This window comes from Haliotis cracherodii, unplaced genomic scaffold, assembly GCF_022045235.1.
Source record: "Haliotis cracherodii isolate W230 unplaced genomic scaffold, xgHalCrac1.p SCAF_1, whole genome shotgun sequence".
NCBI lineage: Eukaryota > Metazoa > Mollusca > Gastropoda > Lepetellida > Haliotidae > Haliotis > Haliotis cracherodii.
In genome coordinates, this window is record NW_027266264.1 from 40,381,995 (window position 1) to 40,399,166 (window position 17,172).

General features: G+C 40.3%; 1 protein-coding gene across 1 annotated transcript in view; it reads left to right on the forward strand.

Annotated features, from left to right (window-relative positions):
• The window catches only part of LOC139477946 (structural maintenance of chromosomes protein 5-like), a 243,022-nt gene that overhangs the window by 56,871 nt on the left and 168,979 nt on the right, over positions 1-17,172 (forward strand). The window contains exon 8 of the mRNA XM_071260398.1: positions 10,321-10,382. Coding sequence (XP_071116499.1) covers positions 10,321-10,382 — 62 coding nt within the window. The remainder of the gene's footprint in view (positions 1-10,320; positions 10,383-17,172) is intronic.

Consider the following 17,172-nt stretch of genomic DNA (forward strand, 5'->3'; position numbering starts at 1 on the left):
CCCTGACAATGCTTCTATGGGGGTAAGTTAATGTGAGTCATATGATGACGATCATTTTGTCATCATGTATATACCAGGCCCAGACCCTGACAATGCTTCTATGGGAGGTGTTGAGTTTATGTGAATCATGTGATGATGATCATTTGGTCATCATGTATGTACCAGGCCCAGACCCTGACAATGTTTCTATGGGAGGTGTTGAGTTTATGTGAATCATGTGATGAGGATCATTTGGTCATCATGTATATACCAGGCCCAGACCCTGACAATGCTTCTATGGGAGGTGTTGAGTTTATGTGAATCATGTGATGAGGATCATTTGGTCATCATGTATATACCAGGCCCAGACCCTGACAATGCTTCTATGGGAGGTGTTGAGTTTATGTGAATCATGTGATGAGGATCATTTGGTCATCATGTATATACCAGGCCCAGACCCTGACAATGCTTCTATGGGAGGTGTTGAGTTTATGTGAATCATGTGATGAGGATCATTTGTAATTGTCCATTGTTATAAACTTACGTGGACATTTATCATAATGGAAATATTTTGTTATATTAAAGGAACATCAATATTATTTGATAATGGATTAAATTTACTATAGCCAACAAGGATATTGGAAAGATAAAGGAGCAATACAGCGTTGTTCTTAGCCTCCATCAACCAAGGGTCATCAGGGTCCCTTGGTGTCAATTAAGGGGGCCTTCTAAAATTTTCATCCCTAATAAAGCAAAATTGATGATGATTTTTAAATGCTATGTACTGTCCTTTAATTTTATGGTCTTAATTCAATAAAATAAGGTATAAACTTAAATAAAAACTTTTAATTCAATTTGATTAATCTGTATGCAGCTTCAAATAACGGATTACATTACTATGCGACTTCAACATTACAGTAAGAGTTTACTGGACTGTTGAAAATGAAATGTGCATTGGTTTATAGTGTATCTGTTGAAAGTTCAAGCTTTTCATATTTTTTACTTATCCTGCATTACTCATTAATGCATATATCTGCTTGTTCTTGACAGAGAAAAGAGCTGCGTGAAGGTTTTTGCTTGAAGAAGTTGCTCCAACTAGCTGAGAGGCCAGCCAATCACGCAGCTCCAACATGACCAAAGGAAGTGACGTCACGGATCATCACATTACTCTTGTCACTTGATGAGAGAAGACCTGTTTTTCTTTGCTGTAACATAAAACTGATTCAAACCCTACACATGTTTGCTATCTGAGTTAATGTTTTTTGTTTTTGTGTTGTGCCTATGGTTTGTATTTTGTACATTCTATGTTTGATAAACATGTGCATAACATTATCAGACACTTACTGGCGTATTCTCAAAAAAAACCATAAGGCCATGTGTCTTGTTGCTTTAAGTAGCCATCTTGAATATTTTGCGTAGCCAGCACTTATTGAACTGGTTTACGTTCAATATTCTTTTGCTTGGTACCCCACGACTGGCATATTCTCGCAAGTATTGTTTGTTTTGTTGTATGTTGTCTTACGTTTGTCGTAATATTTGTTTCCTAAACCCACACAGTGGGATAAACAAATTATAGCATACATAATCGGGCGGGGATGCATTGTGATTTTACACTGCTTTGTTGCAGATATTATGCCCTCCTGCTCAAAGTGCCGGCGTAATATGTCGGCGTGGGATCCCCACCCCCTGTGCCTTAATTGTACATCTCAATGCCTCCAGGGTCACCGATGTAAAAACTGTTTACTGCTTTCACCCACAGCTTTCAGACAGTATCTCTGTGTGTGTAAAAAACGCAGAACACACCCTTATCGAAATGAAATGTTTCCCCATTTATTTTTGTACTATTGAAACTCCATTTAAATGCCATTTTTCTTTCCTGTGGGATTGTATATGCCCACTATGTACGATGTGTTGCTATGTGTAATACACCATTGACTTTCCATTTAAATACCATTTTTTCTCTCAAAACCACTAAAACTCCATTGACTCTCCATTTATTTAAGCCGAAATATTTAAATTGCCTTTTCCTTATATGGTAATATGCTAAGTACCTTAAAAATGGTATTTAAATGGAAAATAACTGTAAAATAAATGGTACCATTTAAAAAACAACCTGAAAATAAATGGTACCATTTAAAAAAACCCTGAAAATAAATGGAAATTAAATGGTATTATTTTTTAAGAAAAATAGCATTTAAGCAGAAATTAATGATTCTACTGGCTTAAAATCCTGTTTAAACTATGAATACAAGAATGTCTCTCCTGTGGCCCCGGCAAAATAAAATGCCCTATAGAACCAATGCACGGCAGCGGTGACAATTATATTTGCATACAGATATATATAATGCAACAAATTGGATAGGCAGTTTCAACACATGAATTTACCATTGTACTTCCCAGTCATCGCAGATGCACCATCTGATCCAAGACTCATGATCTTTTGTGGGGGACACCACGTTTCTCCAATTCATCCAAAATTGCCACTGTAATTCCTTTCCCTGTCGTATCTGTGCACTCAATGTTTGTGACAAAATGAGTGCTAGGCACCATATGTTCTATTATTTGGCAATAAATAACAAGGCGTTTGGGGTTGGTGATGTCTGTACTTTCGTCTGCCAAAGCAGTAACTAACAGAGATTTTTCTAACTTAATCCACAATTCGTCCGCAATCACATCAGACATAGATTTTAGGAGATCATTGGCAGTGGTTAGCAAATCATAGTTGACTTTACCCTCCTTGAGAACTTCAATATTTTCTGTTTCAAATTCATGTAAAAAGTCAATAAAACTTTTAAATTTTGTCAGGGGGACATTTTCACAAGCTAACCAGTGTACAGATTTCAACAAGGCGACAGCTGCAAATACTGCAAATCTTCACAAAGTTTCAGAGTCTGAATTGACAATTTATAATCATTATTATTTATATGCCTGGTTAAGGTACTATTTTGGAAATTTCTGCACTTAGCGTTACGTGTCATGCCATTGTTTTATCATTTTCGGTGCAAATTTAAGCTTGCAATACATGAAGTCGCTTTCCTTATCGTATATCAACCACAAGCGGTGTGCAGTTAGCCAATTTGACTGGAATGTTCTTACTTTCTGTTTTCTGACAGGTTCATTGGCTGACTGAGACTCGCCATGCTCAGTTTCACTTGTCTCAATTGTATCATTCTGACCAAACATCGATGACAAAGTTTTTTGAGAATGTGACAGCTTTGCTACCTTTCTCGGCGGCATTTCGACTGCTAGAGAAATTATCAACAACAGAAACTGAAATCATATACAAGCTTGCTTACGGTTGCTCACTTGCTTATTCACAACCAATCAGTTATCACGTTTAAAAGAAAAATGTCACACATGCGTATTAAGTTATTTTTAGACCGGGATTTTCCATGGAAAATCGATTGACCAAAATCTCGTTTATGCACGCATTTAGACAAAAGAAAACTTTGTTAAAAAAGTTGATATTGATTTTCCACAAAAAAAGGACATTAGTGTTTCATGAAAACCTTGCGTCCTGGAGGACGCACGTATAAAAGAAATTAATGCGTCAGAGACGCTGGACGCGGTGGTAGATTTATCCCTGATTAAATAATGCAATATTTGATGCCATCTACAATAATTTTTAGAAAGTTATATAGAATTAACATGAGTATTACAGGGTACATGTGCATACATCATTATCTCTGTTGTTTTCTAGTATTGGTCTCTTTATATTACATATTGTACATGTACATCTTTATGCAGCCATGTCCATGTTTACCACTATAATATATATATATATATATATACATGATGTATGTTGCAGTATGTAAATATACTAACTGTGCATGCTTCAACCTCTCTGAAAAATGCTTCAGTAATAAATGGTGTGAGAAATAAATGGTATTTAGATGAAAAAAAATGGCGAGTTGGTTGTCTTACCATTTATATTTGATTTTGGAGAACAGCGCCTTTACATACACCTCTACAAGCACCTCCTATGGCGCCTCTGCAGACGCCTCCTCAAGCGTCCTTTCAGATGGCACCTATCTGCACAGCGCCCATACAGACGCCCACGTCTTTGCCTCAGCCGCGTCGGCTGACCTCACAGACGCCTTCTACCTCTCGTCACTCCTCAGATGCGGCTTCCCCAAGTACGTCTTCACGTCGCAGTGACAGCAGATCTTCTAGGCAGGGTCATAGATCTAGGAGCTGCTGCCCGGTTAGCAGACGCTCAAGTGGCTATTGATCCGACTCCTCGGAGGGCGCCTTCATCCCTTGCTGTGACGACACCCCTATGGATGGCGAATCCCACCTGGGTTTTGACCAAGTCACAGACTGGCTGGCAGACAGATTGGAGACTATTACTCCCTCGCCTGACCCACTGATCAGACCCAATGATCAGAGACATGATCTCAGCTCTGGATGAGGACTTAAGTAAGCTGTCACTGACTCCGTCTTTCAGGGCCCCACGTTATAGACGAGATGACTTCCCAGTCCACTCTCAAGTTGCGGACCACACTCACTCCTTAGATGAGGACATGCGGTGCACGACTGGATCGAACCGCTCCACCTCAGTCGTAGTCTCTGACAGCAAACTCGCCTACGTGGAGACTGAGATTCGCCATATGCTCAAACCTCTCTAACGGATGGCGTCGTCCTCCAGGGCTATACTGCAGGACTTATCGGAGGACAACCCCTATAGGATTGACCATCCAACTACCGTGGTATCCTACCTCCAAGGTCAAGTGGAACAGATGTGCTCCCACATGCGCGCCGCTCTGATAGAACTCACTACCACTAGACACCTTGGGTACCTTGCCTTGTCGACTTGGGACCCAGCGTTCAAGAGAAACCTTTTGCGTCAACCTTGGTCCGGCTCTGATCTTTTTAATGGACAGATATCCAAGACGCACTCAAGGGTCTCAACCTTCGCCCGTGTTGAGACGTCTCTCAAGGCCCTGGCCAGGGTGTCACAGCCAGCCTTTGCTAAGGCATCCCAGTCTGGCTCCTACCAGCCACGACGCAACACACTCCGGACTAGGGAGCAGGGCTCCACCTCAACCTCTCGGGGTAGAGGCAAGAGGAAAGGAAAGTCCTCAGGCACATACCAGTACCGCTGCGGCTATCCCAAGGGAGGTAACGCCGATCGTAGGGACCTCCAGTGAACCGACGGACAGGCGGTGGGAGACTGACTCACTTCTGGCAGAATTGGGAGATCCTGGGGGACCCATACGTCACCAACATCGTTCAAAACAGGTACAAGCTGAGGCTTATAGACGACCTCGAGGTAGAGGCAAGAGGAAAGGAAAGTCCTCAGGCACATACCAGTACCGCTGCGGCTATCCCAAGGGAGGTAACGCCGATCGCAGGGACCTCCAGTGAACCGCCGGGCAGGCACGACTGGGACCTCCCACCCCCAGCCGTCCAAGTTGTCTACACCCCAGTAGGTGGGAGACTGACTCACTTCTGGCAGAATTGGGAGATCCTGGGGGACCCATACGTCACCAACATCGTCCAAAACAGGTACAAGCTGAGGCTTATAGACGACCTGACACTGACGTCTTCACCCATAGTGGACACATACCCCCCAACCCAACAGCAGCTACTTAGCCGGAACATGACAAGAAAGCCATAGAGGTGGTACACGCCCCAGCCATAAAACCAGGCTTCTACTCACCTGTCTTCCTGGTCCCCAAGAAGGACTCGGACAAACACAGGATGATCCACAACCTCGCTGCTTTCAACAAACGCTACCTGGCGCGCATACCTAATTTCAGGCTACTGCGATCACGGATCCAGGCACAGGAGGCGCTCATGAGCCTGGATATCGAGGATACCTACCTACATGTCTCTATTCATCTCGACGACCGGAAATTCCTCCGCTTCATCTTCATGGGAGTCCATTATCAATGGGCGGTCTTCCCATTTGGAATTTCTTCGGCCCCGTTGCTTTTCACATGGCTTACCAAGCCGATAGCCTTTGTATCTCCATCGTCTGGACATCCAGTTCGAAGAGTACATAGACGACTGCCTACTGGACTTCACCCTTTGGCTCCTACACCAGTTGGTGTGGAAGATCAACCTCAGGAAGTCTGAGTTGACACCCTCCAAGCGCCTTCAGTTCATCGGGGCCTCTTCCAGACAGACCTCGATCTCATCTCTGTACCTAGAGACCGGTGTGTGCGCATGCAGGCACACCTGACTCCAGCTCTCCACCTACCACACACTCTGCGTCAATGGCAAGTCGTCTCGGGGCTGTGGTCCGCCGATCAGCGCCTATGGCACATCAACAACCCCGAACTGGAAGCGCTTATCTTGGCCATCGCTCACTGGAAGCAGGCGCTCAGACACGCCCGGCCCTCCATCTCGACGGACAACATCACTTTTGTATGGTGCTTTCGGAACCAAGGAACGACTCATTCGACTTCGCTCCTTCAACAGACATCCCCATTGTTTCACCTGGTGGATCATCTGGGGATTCAGTTCCAGGTCCACCACATCCCGGGCTGCCGAAACATCCTAGCGGATGCCCTATCTCGGCCAGGCAAAGTGGCTCCCACAGAGTGGAAACTTAACCCAGACGCAGATCGACACGGAACCTCAATCTGACTTTTGTTGCGCCCTGGTGGCCAGCAAGGGCTTGGTTCGTCGACCCCAGAGAGCTGTCCGACGTCAACCCACTGCCACTCCCAGATTGGCCAAATCTGCTGATCCACCCTCACAGCAGACAGCCACACCCAGGACCAGACAGCTTATGCCTTCACCTCTGGTCCATTTACAGAGAGCATTGCAGGATAAGTTAAAAAATTAAGTAAAATCTAAATATTTTTTACATTTTACTTATCCTGCATTACGAAGTCTAAGTGCCCCCCCCTGCGCTCCGCTGCCTCCCCACGAAGTTTCTGATGTTATGTTAAAGCAGTTATGTGTTTTGACGTGACGTCATGACTTCCTGGTCACGTGCCGACTGTGTGGGAGGGGGCGCTGCTACCTGGACAGATGGAAACAATTTTCTTCAGCAGCTGGATCTCACACAGTTCGTCTTTCTGTCAAAGACAGCAGTAAATGCAATACGGAGTAATGCAGGATAAGTATACAAATGTAAAACATATTTAGATTTTACTAAATCATTAATGATAATGTGCATTGTTCATGCATCGATGTATTTTGCTGTATCTATTTAGAAACAATAATTCTGATTGCTGTCGTTAATTGTAAGCTTGAACAATTGGTAAAAAATATCACTAGAGTGGGGGTGGGCAGTATCCGGACAGCAGTAGTAGCCGGACACTCACCAAACATTTATTTATAGCTAATTAGGTAAACTGCTGATACCCAAACTTGACAGGCAAGCATAATCATTTTTTCCCCACAGGCCATTTAAAAATTTGTCTGCCTGAGATAAGTCTCTAAACAAACCGTCCACGATCACCTTGCAAACATGACTGCCACGCCTGTATGGTTTAATACGTTATCCCTTAAAAATGCAGTTTTCGGTCTTAAATTAGTGTTTTCCAAACGATCATTTTAAATTAACTTTGGTGTTAGGTAGGACTTTCTAATGAAACAACATTCCATGAAAGAAGATGTCTCGAAAATTCAATAAATAGTACTGTTAAAACCATGTCCGGGTACTACCTCGATGAAAAAAAGTGGTAAGGGAGTACTCGGACATGTTTTTTTTAAAAATTAATCAGTTAAATATCCTCACATTTTAACATATAATACTATATTTTTGCTGTACATAGTGATTTAGTGATAAATATAACTTAATGCTTGATTTATAAAATAAGATGGAATCCTATTTGCGTAACATCATAAAGTAGTTATATTTAGATCATTGTGATAAAACAGTTCTTACTTTGTGAAGTACATCAAATCATGTGAGCACCTTGATTAAAAACATGAAAAGAGTTGGAAAATATCAATTGACAACGAGTTGGCGATGCACATGCTTTGCAAATCCTGCAATCTGCATGACTCATTAGTCCAGCCAAAATGTATTGCAATAATCCCAGCCTAGTTCGGCAAGGGAGGAAACTGGACTTTTATAGTCAGTTAAGTTAACTCTTTTGCCTCGGGAAGATGAGCTTGGGCATCGTGAGTTACCCTCTTGGTGTAAAATAGGGTGATACTCATAATGTTGTTGTCCTAAATATTGAGCTAAAAGCCTCAGTAACTGTCTTGTAACACAACCGACATGATGCCAGCAATATCTCAGACTACTAGTCTATGTGATGGTGGTCACACCTCTGCACCTACAGTGGCCCAGTCATCTAAGGCGCCGCGATTCGCTGTGCAGAGTTGCGTCCCTTGGGCACGCCAGAAACCTATGATAGTGGGTTCGAATCCCGGTTCGCACCGATTATGTTTCTAGGTTTGTCAGCACCATACCTGTGCTCGTGGGTTTCACTGAAGTGGTAAACGTCTGGGACCTGCATCACTTCGGGCTTTCCTCCCACATTAAGCTGACACGCCGCAATATAACTGGAATACTGTTTAAAGCGGCGTTTAAACCAAACTCACTCACTCACTTACTCTGCACCTACATCATATCTCTGTGTATCCACTACTTCTGGCATCATGATCTTACATTGCATACCTGTCGAACCTGTTGTCAGGTTCAAGAGCCACCAGCAAGGTCATGAATGTAAGGCTATGAAAAATGTGAAAAAATACCTATCGAAAGAAAGAAAATATACAAGTATTTAAATTTACAATAGCGAGTAGTGTTTCATCTATATCTGGGACACAACATACATATGATGTAATATAATCATGTTAGGTAACTTATATCAATGTGATGCAAATTTATAATACTACAGTTATCTATAAATGAGAGGTACCTATATATGTGTGTCTTGATACACCTGACATACATGTATGACCAACACTATAATGAGTCTATTTTGGCATGACCACACCCAATCTTTGAAATTTGATCCTCTTCATCTTTTTGAAATTCCATTGGCACTTTTTGTTTTATTTTATCACAGAGTCTAGCTTGAGGAAAAACATAATATACAGGCTCTTTTCCTACAGATATTCTGCGAGTGGTGACTGCTTCAATTGCCTTTTTTAGATTTCAAGGTTAAGCAAAGGTTTATATTCATGTTGGCTCACTTCTTAAATGTTGTAAAATATATTAGTAGATAGAAATAAATAGAAAGGATTTTAAAGATATTCTAAAAATCCATGAAATTAAAATGCAATAATAGATCTTATAAACCTCCGGTGACATCATCCTATTGTTCTCCAGTCGGGTTAAATCTCATAAACAGGGACGTTGTAATCTCTCTGGGATTTTATATAATATCCCTGGGATTTTATAGGATATTCAAGTCATATTTGCTATATAATGTGTTATAATATCCCAGGGATTTTATATAATGTCCTGGGTGCTAATTCTCCGTTATCAGTGTAGATTATGATTAACAGCTCACTGTGGGTGACATTAGATCATACATTTTTTAAATTGTTCATATTTATTGTTTACTGCATACGTTCGATCGATGGACCAGTTATGTTAAACTGAGCTTCTGAAAAATAACCAGTCATGTATGATACGACATGTTAATAATGGTATATGTTTCAATGTCGCCATTCCATTTTAATTCCATTGCATTTTTTAAAAAAAAAAGCAACATATATGAAGTGTCCAATTTCTGCCTCTCTGCTGTCCGGGTATTGCCGATTGTGTCCGAGTACTACCTAAGCTGTCGTCAAGCTAACAGTATCCAGGTTCAGGATGAGCAAGATGTTCTTTGCCTGTTGGTCAATTTTGAAACCACCAGCAGTTGTCTCCCTTTGTATAAGCAATTTTCTGTTTAATTCTGACAGTAAGTTTGTGTGTTGTACTGCGATGATTGTTATGTTTTCCGGGTACTGCAGTAGTACTATTACTATAGTAATCTCAAACATGGCGGACACATTTGGTTTAAAAAACATGCTGATGTTTGACTGCAATGTTTACTTATAATACACGATCTTTCGGATCAAAATTACATTGCGGTAAGTGAAAGTGAAAAGCCTAGTGCGACCAGATGGACGTCGTGTTGTATTTTAATTGCGTCATGCACAGACATTTCAGTTGTAGTGGTATGTAACAATTCCTGGGGCCTTCTGGAAATGGTTGGGAAGGCGTTGCTTCTGTTTTGCAAGTACTAATAGACACTTAAAGCAACTACATGATCACTATACCCACTGTCCCTTAATGTTTTGGCTTGAGTTTTGTATGAACCAAAAAATGCAACTGTGACCATATACTTTCACTCTGTTATAAGTCACAGAAGTAGTTACATCTAGAAGCTTCAACAGATGTACACAGTAAAATTCATGAAAGTAATGTTTTTGAAGATTGCAGATGTTCAGAAAGACCTTGACTACAAACAACAGGAAGAGGACTCTCGCAAAAGAAAGTAAGATATTGCCTATACTTAACAATATATAAGTTATTGGGATTGGTCTATAGTTTTGTGAACAATTAATGACTCATGATATTGATCATTTTGGGGAATATCAGTGTTTCTCATATAAAGAGCAATGTTTACTAATACAGTGAACCCTCGCTACAACACTACCTTCAGGGTCCAAATAATTGATGAGCGTTAAAGGGCTGAAATTGTTTTTGTTGTTGTTTTTTTTGTGTGTTTCAGTGTGTGTGTGTGTGTGTGTGCGTGCGTGTGCGTGTGCATGTGCGTGCGTGCGTGCGTGCGTGCGTGCGTGCGTGCGTGCGTGCATGCATGCGTGCATGCATGCGTGCGTGCCTGCGCACGCACACTAGTAAGAAGAGTGGGTGGGGGGTGTACACACCACACTAGTAAGAAGGGGCCAGGGGGTGAACACACTAGTAAGAGGGCGGGTGGAGGGGGCATTTTCTACACAGGGTTGAGTATTTTATGTTTTAGGCATGTTTTGTTAAGGCATTAATGTGGGCACGTAACACCGGAAATACCATGTCAACAAATCTGTACGGAAATACTCAAATTAATCATGGAAAAAGAGTTCATAATATATCTTGGCTTATGTTGGTAATTTTCCTAATTTTATTCAACATTTCATACAATATTGTTTTAATTTATTTCGGCACAATCGTGTGTGAAGTGATCGGAAGATCGCACAACTCGCCATTATTTACAGCAACCACGGTCATATTACCGCCATTGACGCCATTGACAAACTTTAGTGGATAGAGAATGGATATTTATCATTTAACTAAAGCATTTATCCATGACATAAGCTTATGACATAAAAACATGTATGTTATACCCCAATGACATAAGTATGCAAATTAGATATGCAAATTAGATAACCGGAAGTGGGACTTTTTTCGCCGATGCATGTGAGTAGGTGTTTACAAACAACATGGATACCTTTGATGTTGGAGACAATGTTTTAATAGATCAAAAGGGAAGTGCTACAGTGATATCCGTGTTGACAAATGGATATTACAGGTTACAGGTAGATAGTACCGAATTTGAATTTGACTGTGATGAAGGCAGATTATCAAAACTGATCGATCGATGATCGATGGTGTGATCCTAGACAATCAAAACAAAAACACAGCCAAGAAAACTTTGTACGATTTGAAACTGTTCAATAACTTTCTATAATTCCAAAATTAATTTCGCCAAATGCACGAAATTCCCCAAAACGAACTAGACACACTTCTCTGCAAGTTTTTCATTAGTGTTCGAAAAAACAAATGGGGAAAATTATGAACCAAACAGCCTCATAGGTTTTCAGAGCAGCATCGAGAGATCACTAAAATGAAGGGGGTATGGCTATTCACTAACGTCATCTTTAGAATTTTCACAATCACGGGAAGTATTAAAGGGGAGAAAAATTGAACTAAAGAAAGAAGGGCGTGGCAACTTACCAAGGAGAGGCGACCCGATTGGTGATGGAGAGATCGAGTCCCTGTGGCAGTCCGGATCCATTGGAATCAGTAATCCAATGAGCATAATATAATATACTGTCTATGGCTCTACAACACAATCCATTTCGGGTTAAGAGGTGTCAATGATCACTATAACATTAGTTGGGGGGACATCACATTGCGTGTTGATGGAGACGATCACGAATATCTTGAACTGTCCATGAGACAAGAAAAGAATAGGTCCTGTGAGAATCCTCGTGATTGTCGCGACGTTAGGCCCAAAATGTGGGCTACAGACCTGTCAACCCTCCCGCAATTTGATGAAATCCCCCAGTCTCCCGCATGATGGACTATTTCTCCCGCAAAACAGAATTCTTCATTTTTTTTAAAATTCGCCTCCATTGTCCCGTGAGTCAAAACAATGAACGGGACGTTTGCGTCCCGATCTGTCTGTTAGGCTCCCAGATTAGCGACCCTTATCACAGCCACCCGCAGGGGGACCCACATGGGCCTTTTTCCAGTAATCAACTGGTAATTAAAATAATTAAATTTATATGGTGCACTATTGAACAATGTAAACTGGGATAGTCCTAACAGGTGCCTGAAGGGTTGAACTTGAAATGAAAAATCAGCCAAGTATTCATCACTTCATGAAATGAACTTTTGTCTTCATGTTCTTAGCGGGGCGGTCGGGTAGCCTAGTGGTTAAAGCGTTCGCTCGTCACGCCGAAGACCCTGGTTCGATTCCCGACATGGGTACAATGTGTGAAGCCCATTTCTGGTGTCCCCCGCCGTGATATTGCTGGAATATTGCTAAAAGCGGCGTAAAACCATACTCACTCATTCATGTTCTTAGTGTGTTTATTCTTCCTATGATTTAAGAACGCAGATACATATGGCCGGTCCAGTTATACATGACTTTATTGGTTATCAGATTTGTCAGAAACTTTGTTAAAACATCAACATACCTCAAAGTTACGTAATTGAACTCTTGGAAATGAAAATAAAATATGTCCTGCAAGCGCCGTCTTCAGAAACAACACTATGTGTGATTGGTTGATTCGGTAGTCGAAATAACAATGAGTTACACGATCAGGCTTCCTCACAGCTAGGGTTTCAAAGTCAAAGTTGAAAGTGAAACTTATAAATTTCCTTTTGACTGACATCATGACTTGTGTGCATAGAAGATATCAAAATAGAACTTTATCAAATTTCGCGAGAATGTATCATGTGATTATTTTACACGATTTGATTGGCTAATAGTTAGCTTGCGTCCCAGATCTGCAATCTAATTTGCATACAACAGTACTAGTCAACCAATGAGATTAATACGCGTCAAGGTCAGAAAGGTCGACAACGAGACTCATTTCATTCATAAATTGTAGTAAAACGTAATACCGGTAGTACTTCCAAATATGGCATACATTTCTTGGAATGGAATAACGTGAACATTTCTGGGAAATTTAAGAAGTGAAGTAATGGGAGTGTCAACAGACTACTGCAGACAGAAAAAACCCAGTATATCTTATTGAAATTATGGGCGATGATGTTGCATCAGGATAAATGCATTTGATATTTCTTTTGCGAATTTTGTAACCAACATCACGCCAAATACTCAGAAAACCTGCATCGTAACGAAGCCTGACAACTGGTCGGATTGAACACGTCGTCAACTGGTCAAGCTACCGATTGTGAAATTTCAATATCTGTTAGCGTTTATCTGAGATGATCTTTGAACGAAAGTAATATTGGTAGATTGTGCTGGGTTTATTTTTGGAGGAGGAAAATGCAAACGGAAATTAAGCAAGCTGTACGTATAAGAAACTTATTGATTATTTATTGTTTCAAAATATTTGGTTTTCTTTGGAAACATTATTAAAAATAAAAGTTGGAAATAATCTTATCTTCACTATTTTAAAAATCTCCCCCTTTGGAGGCAAATCTCCCCCATTTTGGAGTCAAATCTCCCACATTGTCATGATGAGGGGTTGACAGGTCTGGGGCTAATGTTGCTGATCCCTCTCGGTGCCCTGTGCAGGTGTATAAGTTGTATGCCTCCACGCGTCCACTTGACTTCTGTCGAGATGACGATCCCTTTTACATCGGCACACACACTTTAGGTATGCCTAAACCTGGCGATCAGTGGTTTATCCGCTATCGTATTGGGAAAAACAAACTTTCCTCTGTCATGAAAAACATGTGCAATGCCGCCAGTCTGCAAACATCGAAACGACTCACAAATCACTCTGCGCGCAAACACCTTGTGCAAAAGTTGAATGACAATAATGTTCCGCCAAATCAAATAATGCAGATAACTGGTCACGAAAACATCCATTCTGTGAACAATTACTGCCACATTAATCCTGACCAGCACAAGCAGATATCCAACATCATTTCACGAAACACTCCATCCCACACTGTGACATCCCAGCTTGTTGATGAAACTCCCGTCATGCAGAGCGGCCCCTCGCTTAATGTCCAAATCGACAGTAGACAACACAGTCAGTGGTCTCAAATAATAAATGTTTCTGGTGGTGTCAACACTATGTTTGCTGGCAACATTACTGGTGGAAACATAACGATTAATCTCGTTAAACCTCCAAGCCCGGTCCCAGTCAAAAGACGCCGGATTGTCATCGAAAGTGATAGTGACACCGACTAATGCATCTACTCTGACCTCTCAGCCGCGAGACATTCTCCAAGTGATCAGAGAACGTTTGATTTGAAACTATATATTATAAGTGAAGTTACACCAGAGATATTATAAGATTACACAGAATCGTTGTTGTTACTGTTATTAAAGTTTCAATTATTCTGCAAAAGTCTGTTCAAGTATTTTGTAAAAAAAATCCGAGGAACTTTTTTTCTCAGGGAAGAAATATGCTATAAAGGAGTTAAGAGGTTGTTTATTTTGGTTTACACGGCTATGGAAAACATGTATCACTACGCACGATCTATACGTAAGATTTCGACAAGTTGGTGATGAAAATGTTAATGCAATTATTTCTTAAAAGGGAAGCAAAAATGTGAAAATGATTAATAGAATTCCTCACGAGTGTTTTTTAATATGGGAAATATCAACCTCGTCCCGTTAATCAGTATTTGCCTCGCCAAAGGCTTGGCAAATACCGATTAACTAAGACTCGGTTGATATTTCCCTTATTAAAGGGGCACTGATCTAACGCAATTCCCCGGGACTGGTTGTTGCCTTTGTTATTGTTTTTTCCCAGTGAGTACCCGGATGTAGAGCAGAAATCTAGACTAGCTCGCGACCTCTGTTGCGCCATTCGTAAGCGCATTAGTCACTTTTATGGATACCGGTAGTAATAAGAGCGTATGGTCACATTGATCAACAAAATGTAATACAGTTTTCGAGATAATAAGGAAATGTAGGCATCTTAATGGGTAGCATCGGTAATGGTGACGAAGTTTTGATAAGTCACTTGCTTGGTAATTTTGCGATTTTCGTTTACACTATTTTGACTTGCAACGCAAAGTAAATATTTCACCTGAGCATTGCTTTTTTTATAGTGTGTATATTTTTTTACTGTCAAAATGTGTAACATATTTATTAAACGTCTAAATATTCAGTTATTTTACAAAGTGACTGAAAAACATTTCCATCTGTATTATTATGATAACGAATTCCAAACATTTTGATGTTTAATGTCATCACCAAGAGACTGAAAATGTTACGTTGAAAAGTACATTTCTATCTTGTTTGGCTTCTAATTAAGGCTGAAACGATACACCGATATTCCGATGCATCGCGATACTTGACCCACGATACGATATACGATACACGTGGGCCCATTTATCGATACGCCACGATACGGAACGCAAATCTCAAGTAAAGCGTTTCCTCGCTATTGTTCCTTTCAATAAACCGCTAACTTGGTTATAGCGCGCGGTAACACATGGCTCCCCAAAACGTACTTACATTTTTAATAAGCTCAGGTTTTACACCGACATGTTTTTCCCCATCTCAAAAAACATTATCAGCTGATCCCCGCTAGCACATAACACCGGAAATACCTGTCAGCAAATCCGAACTGAAGTACGCAATTAAATACCATTACTATACTATCTTGTTATTAAAACGTGTTCATTATATATCTGGACTTGTGTTTGTAATATATTTTATTAATTTTATTCAAAATTTCATTTAATATTGTTTTCATTAAGTTATGTGAAATCGTGTGTGAAGAGGTACTGCAACCATGGTCAGATTACCGCTTTTGACGTATTGAAACGAACTTTAGTTGCTAGAGAATGGATACATATATTAAAAATGCCATACTTTGACTCCTTAAAAGTCATGTGTGTGGCAATTTGGCGAATATATGTCAACATAACGTTTTCGCAATCGAAATACATGTAGCACGGGTGTAGTCCCTAGGGTGACTGATCAAATTGTTCCATACGTAAAAATATCCTGCAACAGCAATCACCAGTACCAAAATGCTACACTTGTGGTTCTTATAATTTGAAATATATATATATATATAGTAAAAGCTGCAACTAAGGTAACACGATATTGAAATATATTATTCCTGATAAAATTCTTTGAAGTTGTATCACCGGTGGAGTACATTAATCATTTTCTGGTGTTTGAACTTTGAATTGTTTTTAAGGAAAGTTAGAGAAAGTTCCAACTTCAGTAGTCTTGTTATTATAAAATAATTTTGACTGTTCCAAAATCATGAAAGGTTCAATCTTGACATGCTTTAAGTCTTGTTTTATTTATCATTGCGTATCGAGATACGTATCGTATCGTGACCAGAATATCGAGATGCGTATCGTATCGTGACCTTCCTGTATCGTTGCAGCCCTACTTCTAATCCTACATAATAATCTGTTGTGATGTTTGTAGGCCCTTTTGATCGTCTTAATCAATCTGGACAGATTTTTTAGTCAAAATGACTGAAATATTTACACATTTTATAAATTGCCTGAGAGAATCACATTTTACAAATTGACGGTAATCTATACACGTTTAAAAAGGAAAAGACCTGTGAAAACAATGTCTTTCGCGCATTGAAGAATTTCCCAACCAAGACGTAGAGAAACAAGAACGAATCGGTTCAAATGAAGGAAAACAAAATGCAAATACCATAATTACAACTTACCAAATTTATGTGTATAAATAGGCAGCTTCCTTGTTTGAGGAATGTATCCTTGAATATCCACACAAAGGAATAATATCCCACTCATCTGCAGCTATACAAAATAACTTATTCGATGTCACGTGTCTCTGTAACTATCAAATATTCTAAAAGATATATATCGTTTATAACCAGTGTTCGTTTCTCAACTGATCACTTGGATTG